The sequence below is a fragment of the Capra hircus genome, chromosome 14 (assembly GCF_001704415.2).
Source record: "Capra hircus breed San Clemente chromosome 14, ASM170441v1, whole genome shotgun sequence".
Classification (NCBI taxonomy): domain Eukaryota; kingdom Metazoa; phylum Chordata; class Mammalia; order Artiodactyla; family Bovidae; genus Capra; species Capra hircus.
Genome location: NC_030821.1, coordinates 90,910,616 through 90,922,813, shown reverse-complemented (window position 1 = coordinate 90,922,813; position 12,198 = coordinate 90,910,616). Strand labels below are relative to the sequence as shown.

Genomic DNA, 12,198 nt, shown 5'->3' with positions numbered 1-12,198 from the left:
TCTCATCCAAATTCATCAGACCAAGCTTTTTATGAGCTGCCACTGAGCTGGGCTGTGAATGTAATTCTTACAAGCTAAGTGTGGATTCATGTGACAGACGGAAGTATGATTACGAGCGTGGTATTGACATAAGCCCTTCAACAGGCCAGTCTGCATGCTTCTTGGCACCCGTGGGCTCATGGTTGGGAGGTGAGTGTGCTTGCAGCCTCCCTGTGGCTGACCCCCGTCAGCAAGGCTGAAATGTGGAGCTTCAGCTAAAGAAGAGATGCTGCTAACAACCGCACCTCAGGACTCCCTGATTGAGGGTCAAATCCTTTATTGCTGAGGTAACTGACAAACTCATTATGCAACACAAAAATACAGGATTCAACTCCTCAAAGCAGTATAACCACGTGAGATTTAGCATAAACCTAGCGCCATTCCACTTAACAGCAGTATGTTGAATTAAACCTTACATAGCTTGATGAGGTAAGATAGAGAACAAAGAGAATGGACAAAATGCACCCAAAGTCTTATTTTAAAAATAAATAGTTTAAAAATATGTCATAAAACAATCTGAATTTAAATACATTAATACACTGAAAAATATTTATCCCTAAAATGTACTTTAAATAAAAGAGCAAAATAAAACGTTGTGATGCAGTTAGCATCTTTACACCCATATGCTTATCCTTGTCAGGTGACACACACCCTTCTGATAAACTCAAATCTTACTAACTACCCCTAAATTTAGTGAAATCTCTTACTTTATTAGTATCCTCTTTTGACAAATTCATGAAGTAAGTAGCTAACTCCTGGAGTTGTAACCTATATCACTCACTATTGGCTCTAAAAATGAAAGTTGCTCAGTCATGTCCAACTCTTTGTGACCCCCTGGACTATACAGTCCACGGAATTCTCCAGGCCAGAATACTGGAGTGGGTGCTACTGCTACTGCTAAGTCACTTCAGTTGTGTCTGACTCTGTGTGACCCCACAGACGGCAGCCCACCAGGCCTCTCCATCCCTGGGATTCTCCAGGCAAGAACACTGGAGTGGGTTGCCATTTCCTTCTCTAATGCATGAAAGTGAAAAGTGGAAGTGAAGTCGCTCAGTCGTGTCCGACCCTCAGCGACCCCATGGACTGCAGCCTTCCATGCTCCTCTGTCCATGGGATTTTCCAGGCAAGAGTACTGGAGTGGGGTGCCATTGCCTTCTCTGACTGGAGTGGGTAGCCTTTCCCTTCTCCAGGGGATCTTCCTAACCCAGGGATTGAACCCAGGTCTCCTGCATTGCGGGCAGATTCTTTACCAGCTGAGCCACCAGGGAAGCCCAAGAATACTGGAGTGGGCAGCCTATCCCTTCTCCTGGGGATCTTCCTGACCTAGGAATCGAACCAGGGTCTCCTGCATTGCAGGCAGATTCCTTACCAACTGAGCTATCAGGGAAGACTATTGGCTCTGAACACGGCATTTTTTTCCATTTAGATTTTTCTTAGACAGCGTGGTTTTATAAGCCTGCCCTAAATTTGAGAGTCCCTTGGACTGCAAACTGATCCAGTCAGTCCATCCTAAAGGAAATCAGTCCTGAATATTCACTGGGAGGAATGATACTGAAGCTGAAACTCCAATACTTTGGCCACCTGATGCGAAGAAATGACTCATTTGAAAAGACCCTGAAGCTGGGAATGATTGAAGGCAGGAGGAGAAGGGGACGACAGAGGATGAGATGGTGGATGGCGTCACCGACTCAATGGGCATGAGTTTGGGTAAACTCTGGGAGATGGTGTTGGACAGGGAGGCCTGGTGTGCTGTGGTTCATGTAGTCACAAAGAGTCAGACATGACTGAGCGACTGAACTGAACTGAACTGAAATTTGAGGTAAATTTTTGCTATTCTGGGTCTGCTCCTGTGGATGAGTTTTCTCTGTGTACACCTGGTTTTTCATCCAATTTAACTAACTCGAGCAGTTACTCTGGCACAATTTTGCTGAGTGAAGTGTTTGGGGTACTTCTCCAGCCACAGCACACAAGACTGAGGTCATTAATCTGTCTTATTTCCTGAGACTCCCAGTAGTTAAACACGTTTCATGTCATGAATGCTACCTTTACCAGTCAACTAATGAGTGAATACAATTCAGTGGGCTAAGTCAGTTTGAAATAATAGGCATAAAAGACAAAAATTCAATTCAATTCCCTCTTGGAAGGCTGTGTAAGCTGTATGAGAGAGGGCTATAACAGGGGGTCCAAGCTTCCACTCTAGTGTTTAAGAATGGACACTGGGAAACAATGACATTAAACTGTGTGTCTGAAGGTGGACACGGACAAATGTGAAAAATAACAACAAGAGCAATGAAAAAATGTGCAAAACTATTCTGAGACTTCACTGGAAAAACCTTAAGCATATAACTTAACCTGGGAATTCTCAATATCAGGATATTGCCAATGTTAGGAAAGTTTAAATGGTATTTTGAAAAATAGTGTTTCTTATCTTTTGTAAATAGTGATACATTTCTAAAAAAATATAATTATACAAATCTAATTGTAAACTTTTAAGTACTTTGAACAATATGAAGATTTGGACATTGTCTAATTCTATGTATGGTCTACTTCTTGGGATAAGCTAAATTCTTTTTATTTGCCAAAAGAGACTTTCTATCCTGTTTAATAGGTAGCATGATTACTCAAGTGTTTTCATGTTAATCACTAAAATATGAGGGTAGCATACAAACTGAAAATACTAAATTTTCCAGTTAGCTAGCCATATAAATATACTTATGAAATAAAACTGAAACAGTCAACAAATCAAATGTGATTGTGCCTGCTTCATGAAGATACTTGAAGTGAGGAAAGCAAAAATTAACAAAAAAATACAAAACATAAATCAACAAGAAGTTATTTACAAAAGTAAAAAAGAGTAAGTGCAAAAGCAAAGGTTTTGATGGAGTTTTCTACTCAGCTGTTTCTAGCCTTTTGTGTTTCTGCAAATCTGTTCAATTCTTCTGATACAAATTGCTTAAGACACCATCTTGTGGACAAAAGGTGATATATCACAGGTTCTCTACAGTGAAGAAAGACTGCAGAAAAGCTCAATCTTATTTAACTCCTAAAACATACTCATAAGAAATCATTTTATAATCCAAACATCAAATGACATCTTTTACAGATAATATATCTTAAGATAATTACTGATGCTCTATCATACAAGTGTCTAAAATTTTAAAGTTTCAACGTTATGAAACATAGAAATAAGCATATAGGATTATCAATACTTTAAAGTCATTAATTAAACTACTTTGATAACAAGGTGAACAATTTCAAAGGTTAAGACTGGCTGTGTTTCTGTTACAGTTATGAAAAATGGTTAATGTCTTCAGCAGAAAAGAAGAATAACAAAGTCATGACTTATTCTTCCTTTTTCTAAAGGCCAAGAATATTAAGTGAAGTCAAATCTTATTCTTTGCACAGAAGGATTTCTATCTGACAGTGTTACCTGATCTTGACACAAAATGTTAGACTGGAATTCAAACATACTTCTGTAGGGCAAACACACAACTTGTAATTGCCATCATGTGTGTGCGTGCTAAGTGGCTTCAGTCGTGTCTGACTCTTTGCGACCCCATGGACTGTAGCCTGCCAGGCTCCTCTGTCCATGCGATTCCCAGACAAGAATACTGGAGTGGGTTTCCATGCCCTCCTCCAGGGCACCTTCCCGATCCAGAGATTGAACCTGCGTCTCTTGCGTCTCCTGCATTGGCAGGCAGGTTCTTTATCACTTGTGCTACATGGGAAGTCTGTTGCCATCATGGCCTGCAATTACTTTGTATTTAAACATACTTTGTTGTGTGGAGTCCAGACAAGAGATAACTCATGAAATGCGGTCATTCTTTTTCTCTGCTGTGGACACTGCTGACTTCTGCGTGGAAGTGGACAAAGGTTCTGGAATGGAACAAAATGAGACAAGAGAGCTGGCCACCACCAAGGCAGTTAGGGGAAGTCTTCACACCCTGTTTGGGGCCTTAATTATCCACTTTCTTTTTGTTAAAAGAATCAGGCAACTGCCAGGTCTTCACTTTACTGGTGCTGAGTTTGCTGGGTGCAGCCCTTCTTGCTGCTCTTTGCTGCATCTCCCGCACAGGTAGCCAAGCAGAGTTCATTCCGTGTGATGCAGCTCTTTCCTCTGGTTATGCCCAAGTAGGATTGAATCACACATGTCAGTTGTCTAGAAAGGACCTGAGTCACTGTGACAACTCAAGTTTATAATTGGCATCAACTCCTCAAATCACCTGACTAAATCCAGACCCTTGAAACAGGAATAAACCAGTCCAGCATTAATGGGATTTAGAAAAAGAAAGGTTCTGAAATACTTAATTTGTAAAAAGGACACATGAAATATTCTCTGGAATTAAATGAGCAGAATTTGTAAAACAAGAAAATGAACTGAGTCTTCTTGTGTCTGTGAAGGGATCGACTCCAAGAAAACAATGCATTGATCACCATTGACAAAAGAGTTCATGAAAGCAGTAAAATGCTAAAATAAATACTTCTGGATTAACAAAGAAGCAAAACAATAAGCAAACATATGAAATATGAAAAAATAATCTTTGAAAACCTATAAAATGTTTTTAGCTTTATGACAAATTCAAGTAAATTAAATGGCAGAGGAGTTGTAAGCTTTCAGAAAATTCAACAAATTAAAGCTCCACAAATTAAAAGCTCAAGATATACACATAGCACCAGATTTTAGACCTCTGTACATTTTGTGGGGATAAATGATCATTTTACTAAGAAAATGTATATGTATATTCTGATTGTGTCAGTCTAAAACACAGCACCATTGTAGGTATTGCACAGGAAAGAAAATGAAGGAGAAAATAAATTTAAAATTAACAACACTTGAAATAAATAAAATGACCTTGGAAATGAAAATAAATAAACTTGGAAGTGAAATATACAGCATCTTTCAACATGAAATAACAAAAAGGTTGTACATATGCACAGCCACGTACATAATACCTGACCATCAGTTCATCCAACTATAATGAAAACCAGTTCAAACCCCGGGTGCATTTGAACAAAGCTGCCTCCATGGAGGCATGCTGCCCACAAGACCGCCCTCACAGCTTTTCACAATCTGCCCCAATGGCAGATGTCTGGGGCGGGGTGGGGGCTGGGAGGGTGGACACTCTCGGCATCCCTAGGACCCGCCACTCAGATTTCAACAACATCCTCCTGCCCGGCCCCAGGAAATCATTTTCAACCAACAGTTTCTCAAAATAATGTTCGGCTGGGCCATGAAACTACCATTCGGCTGTTGGGTTGGCAATCACACGTTTTCGTTCCCGGTCAGAGGATGTGGTCTGGGCAGTGTCTGTGCCCCTGCAGTGCTTGCTCAGTCTCATGGATTTCCTTCACGGCCCTGAACCTCTAGCTGCAGCTTCTGAGAAGCATCATTCTTCCTATAAGCTTCCAGGCTTCAGCTTGTTGATATGCATCTGTGGATACCACACGCTCATCTTCTAGCACAAGGAGGTTTCTTTCCAGTTGCTAGAAGTCCCGTCCTTTGTTCTGATGGCTGATTCTTAACGTCTGAGAGTCATGAGGTCAGAAGGCTAATGGACTTGGGCCCAAAGACTCTGCGAGGCCCTTTAAACTTTGAAAGTACTAAAGACAGCTGGGTGCCTTCGCCACCAGACACCTCCCAGAAAAATCAGCTTTCTGTTTCCCAAATGAGAAACTTGGCAAAGGGGCCGCAGTGCTGGGCCTTGACTTCACTCCTTTCTTACGCAGGACACACTCATTCTGGTGGGACCGCTTTGACTGGAGCTCATTACACAGGAGCAACAGAATCATTTCAGTAGTTGGCTCTGGTAGGATTTTGGGCTCCCTGATAAGACAGCCTCCTGAGTTTTCTTCCAGAATCTAAATTATGAAGGTCTTATTGCCTATCTATTTCTCTACATAAGTAGAATGGATAAAGGATGGTATAAGAATTCTTAAGCTATAAAAGTAGTCAAAAACATTCAGCAGGAGCAATGCACTATATCAAAAAAGTTAACGAAATTGTCAGCAATGATAGTAAATTTAAATACCAAGGAAACTTCCAGATAAGTCTGAAACGTTAAAATTCAGAAATGAAAGGCCAAATACAAGTTGATAAGACTACAAAACGTACATCACCATCAGTCTACTAAATCATAAGATATCACTTTCCCTTAAAGAAGAACAAATGATAAAATGTGCTTGCATATTTCATAGAAAACCCTGAATAAAAATCATAATAATGGTGAAGCAAGACATGGAATGAATTTGGAAAAAATTCTAAAAAGGCTGATATCGCAGTTACTATAGGAATAGGATTTCAATTTTTGTTTTTAATGTCTGGCCTACACCAAAAAAAAAAAAAAGAAAGAAAAAGTCACCCACGATCACAAGGGTCTGACGGTATTTAGAAAGTTCCAACAGCAAGGAGAGGTGAATGGCATCAAGTCTTCCTGGGGTGTGGTTACTTCCCACCTGTTCGCTGTCGGGCATGTGAAATGGGATACAGGCAATCTTCTGGGTTACATCTTCCACTAGGTCCTGGGGGGCCCTGGGGCCCTGGGGCACCTGGTGAGCCTGGCAAGCCCGGAGCTAATGAAATAAAAGACCCCATCGGAATACAGGTCAACATACAGATCTTCCTCCCTCCCTCCAACCAACATGAGTCATTCAGTGTCAACTGGAGCAACACCAAAGGGCCACAAGGAGCAAGCATGGCTCCGATTTTTGGAGGCTGGCTCATGTTGCAAAGATAATATCACTATTACCTGAAGTCCCAGGAAGACCCGGGCTCCCTGGAAGCCCAATTCCCGGTTCCCCCCTTTCTCCCTTCTGTCCTCGGTAGCCTAAGGAGGAGATAAACAAAAAGAGAGACAAAAAAGTAAGCGTGTTCTCTGACTGATATGCATTCAGGAGATACTTTGAGGTGAACGTGGAAAATATACCCAGTGGAATATCGCCACACATTTATATCTGAAGACTATGCTACAGACACTCAGTACAATACTGGATGCAAAACAACAGTGGCCTGAACAATATCCTAAACTGATACATATTCAAATGTGGAAAGTCACCAGGATTTCTTTTCTATAGCTGACTTTCATTTAACATATGTGAACAATAAGGAAAAGTGTTTGTAGTTAGGTAGGTCATTTGAAAGTACTCTCCCAAATCTCTATTTAAACATTTCTGCAGTAAAATGACATTTACTACCTGGGGTGTATTTAATAGTTCCACCCAGTTCCCACTATTACAGAGACCTTGTTAAGCTGACTCTCACTAAGTCATCTCAGTGAGTGCTTAATATCACAGGCTAAAAAATTAGGAAGAAAGAAAAATAAGTGAATAAATATGAACTTTTCATTAACAAGGATTAATAACATGGAACTTAATTCCAAAAGAAGAACATATCCGCTAAAAGCTATGTATTTAAATTCAGTTCTCAGATTTTAATATAATGCAAAATAGATTATTCCACATGAATCTCAGTGCATATGAGGTGTCATAAAACAAGAAAAAATAATTTATGCATTTGTAAATCACAGTAACATTTATATGTCTCCTGTCAAATGTTAAAATGTATTTGTATAAAGCTCTCATATCATTAGGTTAATACCGACCTGCTAGATATAATAGATAAAGGTGTTGAACTGCACAAAGCACATGAGAAATTTTTACTCCAATTTCCTATTAAGATCCCAAGCTCGTTCCTTATGAAGTCTTCCCCAAAGCCATAGGGTCTTATTTTATAATTGTTTCACAACAAAATTTCATATAGGAATGCTAATAAGGTCAGTAACAGCTTCCCCATTTTTCTAGAATAAGTGTTTCACCCCTTTAGGGCAGGCCTCTTCTGAAATTTGGAATAGACTTGAAGGCTGGTCTGTCTGCAAAGAGACATGTGTCTGCATGGCCTGTCGGTGCAGGATGACAGTTTGGTATCAGTGTAGCTTCTGTAGGAAATCAGAAATAAAACAACAGCAGTGTTCTAACCCAATGTATCTAGAGGGTCTCGTCACTGAAGAACTGTGTTTGTTGTAGTTTTTCAGGTGATAGCCTTGGAGATTTCCATTTCGACTCTCGGGGTTTATTTCTAAAGTTGTAAGTCAGTGCATTTATATGCATGCTGGAAAAATGAGGTCAGAAAAAGAGTGTTCTTGGCATTTGGGAAGGATAATTCTTCATGCAGGGCCTTGTAAGCTGTTTGAAGGCCTTATGCGTTTTCTGTCCTGCCCTTGATTGACCACTGTGTCCTTCGTCATTTTGACACACACACGCCTCCCACTTCCTAAGGCCCCTACTGTCATCAAATCTGAAAAGTCAAATCCGTATCAGTCACATGAACTACTCTGTGGGCCACTAGATTACAAATAACAGAAGGTTCCCCTCATTATGAACCAATAACAGCTGAACTTTATAAGGTCCAAAGTAAGAACAATCATTCCCAATACTGTCCCTCCAATGTTGATAGAAGCTAGAAGGCAGGATCTGTTTTCTCCTGCTAACTCCACATCCGCTTAGTGTGCAAGGCTCTTTCTAAAATGGATAAGGCTTTGAAGTGGGCATCCATTCTTGAGGATTTTCACAGAGGTGGGAACTCAGCATGTGTCTGAGAAAAGTTTAAGTAAAGTTCTTTCAGGATTCCTGATCAAGATGGTGAACTGGGAAGCCCTGAGCTCACCTCCTCCCACAGACACACCAAAACTACAACTGCATATGAAACACCATCTCTGAGGATGGATGGCCTGAAGACAGGAGAACAGATGTTCCACACCCGAGGATCTAAAGGCAAGGCCAGGTCAAGACGGGCAGGAGGCACAGAGAACGGTCCAGTCAGAGCCACGCCCCTGGCATGCTGACCACAAGGGGAGGGACGCCACAGACGAGAAGCTTACCCCGAGGAGCGGGGGTCCACGTCCCTTGTGGGGCTCACCAGCCTTGGAGACCTGCCCTGGGAAGACGAGTTCCCATAACACCTGTCTGTGAAAGCCAGCAGGGCCTATCTCCAGGAGGGCCTGAGGGCTGTGGGAAATCAAGCCTCCATCCTTAAGGGCTCCTGCACAAGCCCACTTGCTCTGAGTCCCAGCACACAAGCAGCAGCTTAAAAAGCACCTGGGTCTGCTTTTCAGGGGCACTGCATCCTTCTAATTTACTATTTATTCATCCCATTAATTTTTGAGAGTTTGATATTGAAACTCCTACTAAAAATCTTTTTCTGTTTAAAAAATAATTGTAATACATAGTGGAACTATATGTAACTTTGTTCTATATTTTCCAAGTCTCCTATAAGTGTTTTATCATATTTTCATAATTTAAAACATGAAAAAGAGAAAAAAACACTTTCTAACCTGAAATTGCCAAGACTTTGCTTTTCCTTTTTTAAAATCATGAACAGTGTTGAATATAATTAATTAAGTTTTTTTCTGACTCTATTAATATGATCATAAATAATTTCTTTCCTTTATCTGGTTATGAGGTAAATTACATTAATTGATTTTTAAATGTTAAACCAATTTTGCCTTCCTATAATAAAACTTGATCTTGAAATAGTAGAAAAATAAGAGCATCTGGGTCATATGAGAAAGTGGTTCACTGACTGATCTTAGAGCCTGTGGCAGAGGGGCAGGGTGCAGTGGACACCGTTCTGAGGACAGATGTGCTGTAAGTACTGTGTTCTCTCTCTTTCCATCTGCTTGGCCCAGTGCTGGTGGGCAGCGTTCTGCCACTCCCCATCTGCCTAGCTACAACACTGTGTGCCTCTGCCCAGCATTCCTTGAGGAATTGCCCTGCCCAACGTGTGTGCCCCAGCCAGTCACTCCAAAGCAGCTCCTGTTCCACTCAGTGGGCAACCCCGGATGGCATGGGTGCCCCCCAAAACAATTCCCATTCTTAGAGTCTGGCCCCGTATGTCAGTGTGTCTGTCACAGTCATGGCTGGGTCTTGCTAGGGACAAATCCCGCCCATCAGTGCCCCCAACAGCAATCATGACCCAAATACAGCAGGAGGATGCAGAAGTCCCACAGGGGATACCCTGGGAGCACCCTGCTCAGGGGACCAGGGGGCATCGTGCTCTTGGACCCCACAGTACACCTTCCATGTAAGGCCACTTTTTCAGACCAGGAGATGTAGCTGATAAACCTAATACAGAGAAACAAACACAGGAAGTTAGGCCAGCTGAGGAGATAAAGGAATACCTTCCTCATGAAAGAACAAGATAAACTTCAAAAAAAGAAGTTTTTCTTGAGAAAAATGGAGATAAGCAATTAACCAGATAAAAAGTTCAATGTAATAGTCATAAAGATGCTCACCAAACTTGGGAGAAGAATGGATGAACCCAAGGAGAACTTCAATGAAGAGATAAAAAGTAGAAAGAAGAACCGTCACAACTAAAGAATACAATAACTGAAATGAAAACTGCTGTAGAGGGAATCTATAGCAGATTAGAGGATGCAAAAGAATGAATCAGTGATTCAGAAGACAGGGTAGTGAAAATCACCCAGTCAGAGCAGGAAAAAAAAAAAGAGTCAAAAACTGAGGACAACACAAAGCTTACTAACATTTACAACATAAGGGCCCCAGAAGGAGAAGAGAGAGAGAGGGCCAGAAAGCCTACTTAAAGAAAGAAAAGCTTAAAACTTCTCTGACCTGGTGAAGGAGACAGACCTCAAAGTCTAGGAAGCATGTGCATGTGTGCTAAATCACATCAGTTATGCTTGACTCTTTGTGACCCTAGGCACTGTAGCTCACTAGGCTCCTCTGTCCATGGGATTCTCCAGACAAGAATGCTGGAATGAGGTGCTGTGTCCTCCTCCAGGGGATCTGCCCAACCCAGGGACTGAACTCACGTCTCTTACATCTCATGCATTGGCAGGCAGGTTCTTTACCCCTAGTGCCACCTGGGAAGCCCCTAGTAAGCATAGAGAGTCCTAAAGAAGATGAACCCAAAGCGATCCACACCAAGACATATTATGAATAAAGATCAAGAGTTAAAGAATCTCAAAAGTAGTATTGAACAAAAACTAGTTAAGTACAAGGAAACACCCATAGAAATATCAGTTGATAGAAGAAATGGATGAATTCCTAGACACACACTCTTTCAAGACTGAACCAAGAAGAAATGTTACTTGAATAGACCAATCACTGTTAATGAAATTGAATCAGTGATTTAAAAAAAAAAGTGCTGCAAAGTTCAGGACTTCACAGGTGAGTTCTACAAAACATTTTATGAAGAGTTAACAGTTTTCCTTCTCAAACTATTCCAAAAATTTGAAGAGGAAGAAACACTTCTAAACTCATTCTGTGAAGCATTACTCTGGTACCAGAATGAGACAAAGATGCCACAAGGAAAGAAAATTATAGACCAATATCCCCCCAAAAACATAGATGTGAAAACTGCAACAAAATATTAGTGAACTGAATGTAACAAAATATTAAAAGGATCATACATCATGATTGAGTGGGATTTATTCCAGGGATACAGGATGGTTTGATATCCACAAATCAATCAATGTGATCTGTACTGCTCTCTTTAGCCACTCAGTCATGTCTGACTCTGCAACCCCATGGACTGCAGCACCCCAGGCTTCCCTGTCCATCACCAGCTCCTGGAGCTTGCTCAAACTCATGTCCATTGAGTCAGCGATGCTATCCAGCAGTCTCACCCTCTGTCATCCCCTCTTTCCTGCCTTCAATCTTTCCCAGCATTAGGGTCTTTTCCAATGAGTCGGCTCTTTGCATCAAGTGGCCAAAGTACTGGAGCTTCAGCTTTAGCATCAGTCCTTTCAATGAATATTCAGGACTGATTTCCTTTAGGATGGACTGGTTGGATGTCTTTGCAGTCCAGGGAACTCTCAAGAGTTTTCTCCAACACCACAGTCCAAAAGCATCAATTCTTTGGCACTCAGCTTTCTTTATGGTCCAACTCACATCCATACATGACTACTGGAAAAACCATAGCTTTGACTAGATGAACCTTTGTAGGCAAAGTAATGTCTCTGCTTTTTAATATGCTGTCTAGGCTGGTCACAGCTTTTCATTCAAGGAGCAAGCATGTTTTAATTTTATGACTACAGTCATCATCTGCAGAGATTCTGGAGCCCCACCAAATAAAGTCTCTCACTGTTTCTATTGCTTCCTTATCTATTTGCCATGAAGTGATGGGACCAGATGCCATGATCTTAG

At 41.2% G+C, this 12,198-nt stretch overlaps 1 protein-coding gene across 1 annotated transcript in view; it reads right to left on the bottom strand.

The window, feature by feature from the left end:
- COL19A1 (collagen type XIX alpha 1 chain) overlaps nucleotides 6,407–12,198 on the bottom strand; it is a 114,952-nt gene continuing 109,160 nt past the window's right edge. Inside the window, exons 34-35 of the mRNA XM_018058814.1 lie at nucleotides 6,786–6,863; nucleotides 6,407–6,609 (exon numbers count right to left, since the gene is read on the bottom strand). Of these exons, the coding sequence (XP_017914303.1) occupies nucleotides 6,482–6,609; nucleotides 6,786–6,863 (206 nt within the window). The 3' untranslated portion in view covers nucleotides 6,407–6,481. The remainder of the gene's footprint in view (nucleotides 6,610–6,785; nucleotides 6,864–12,198) is intronic.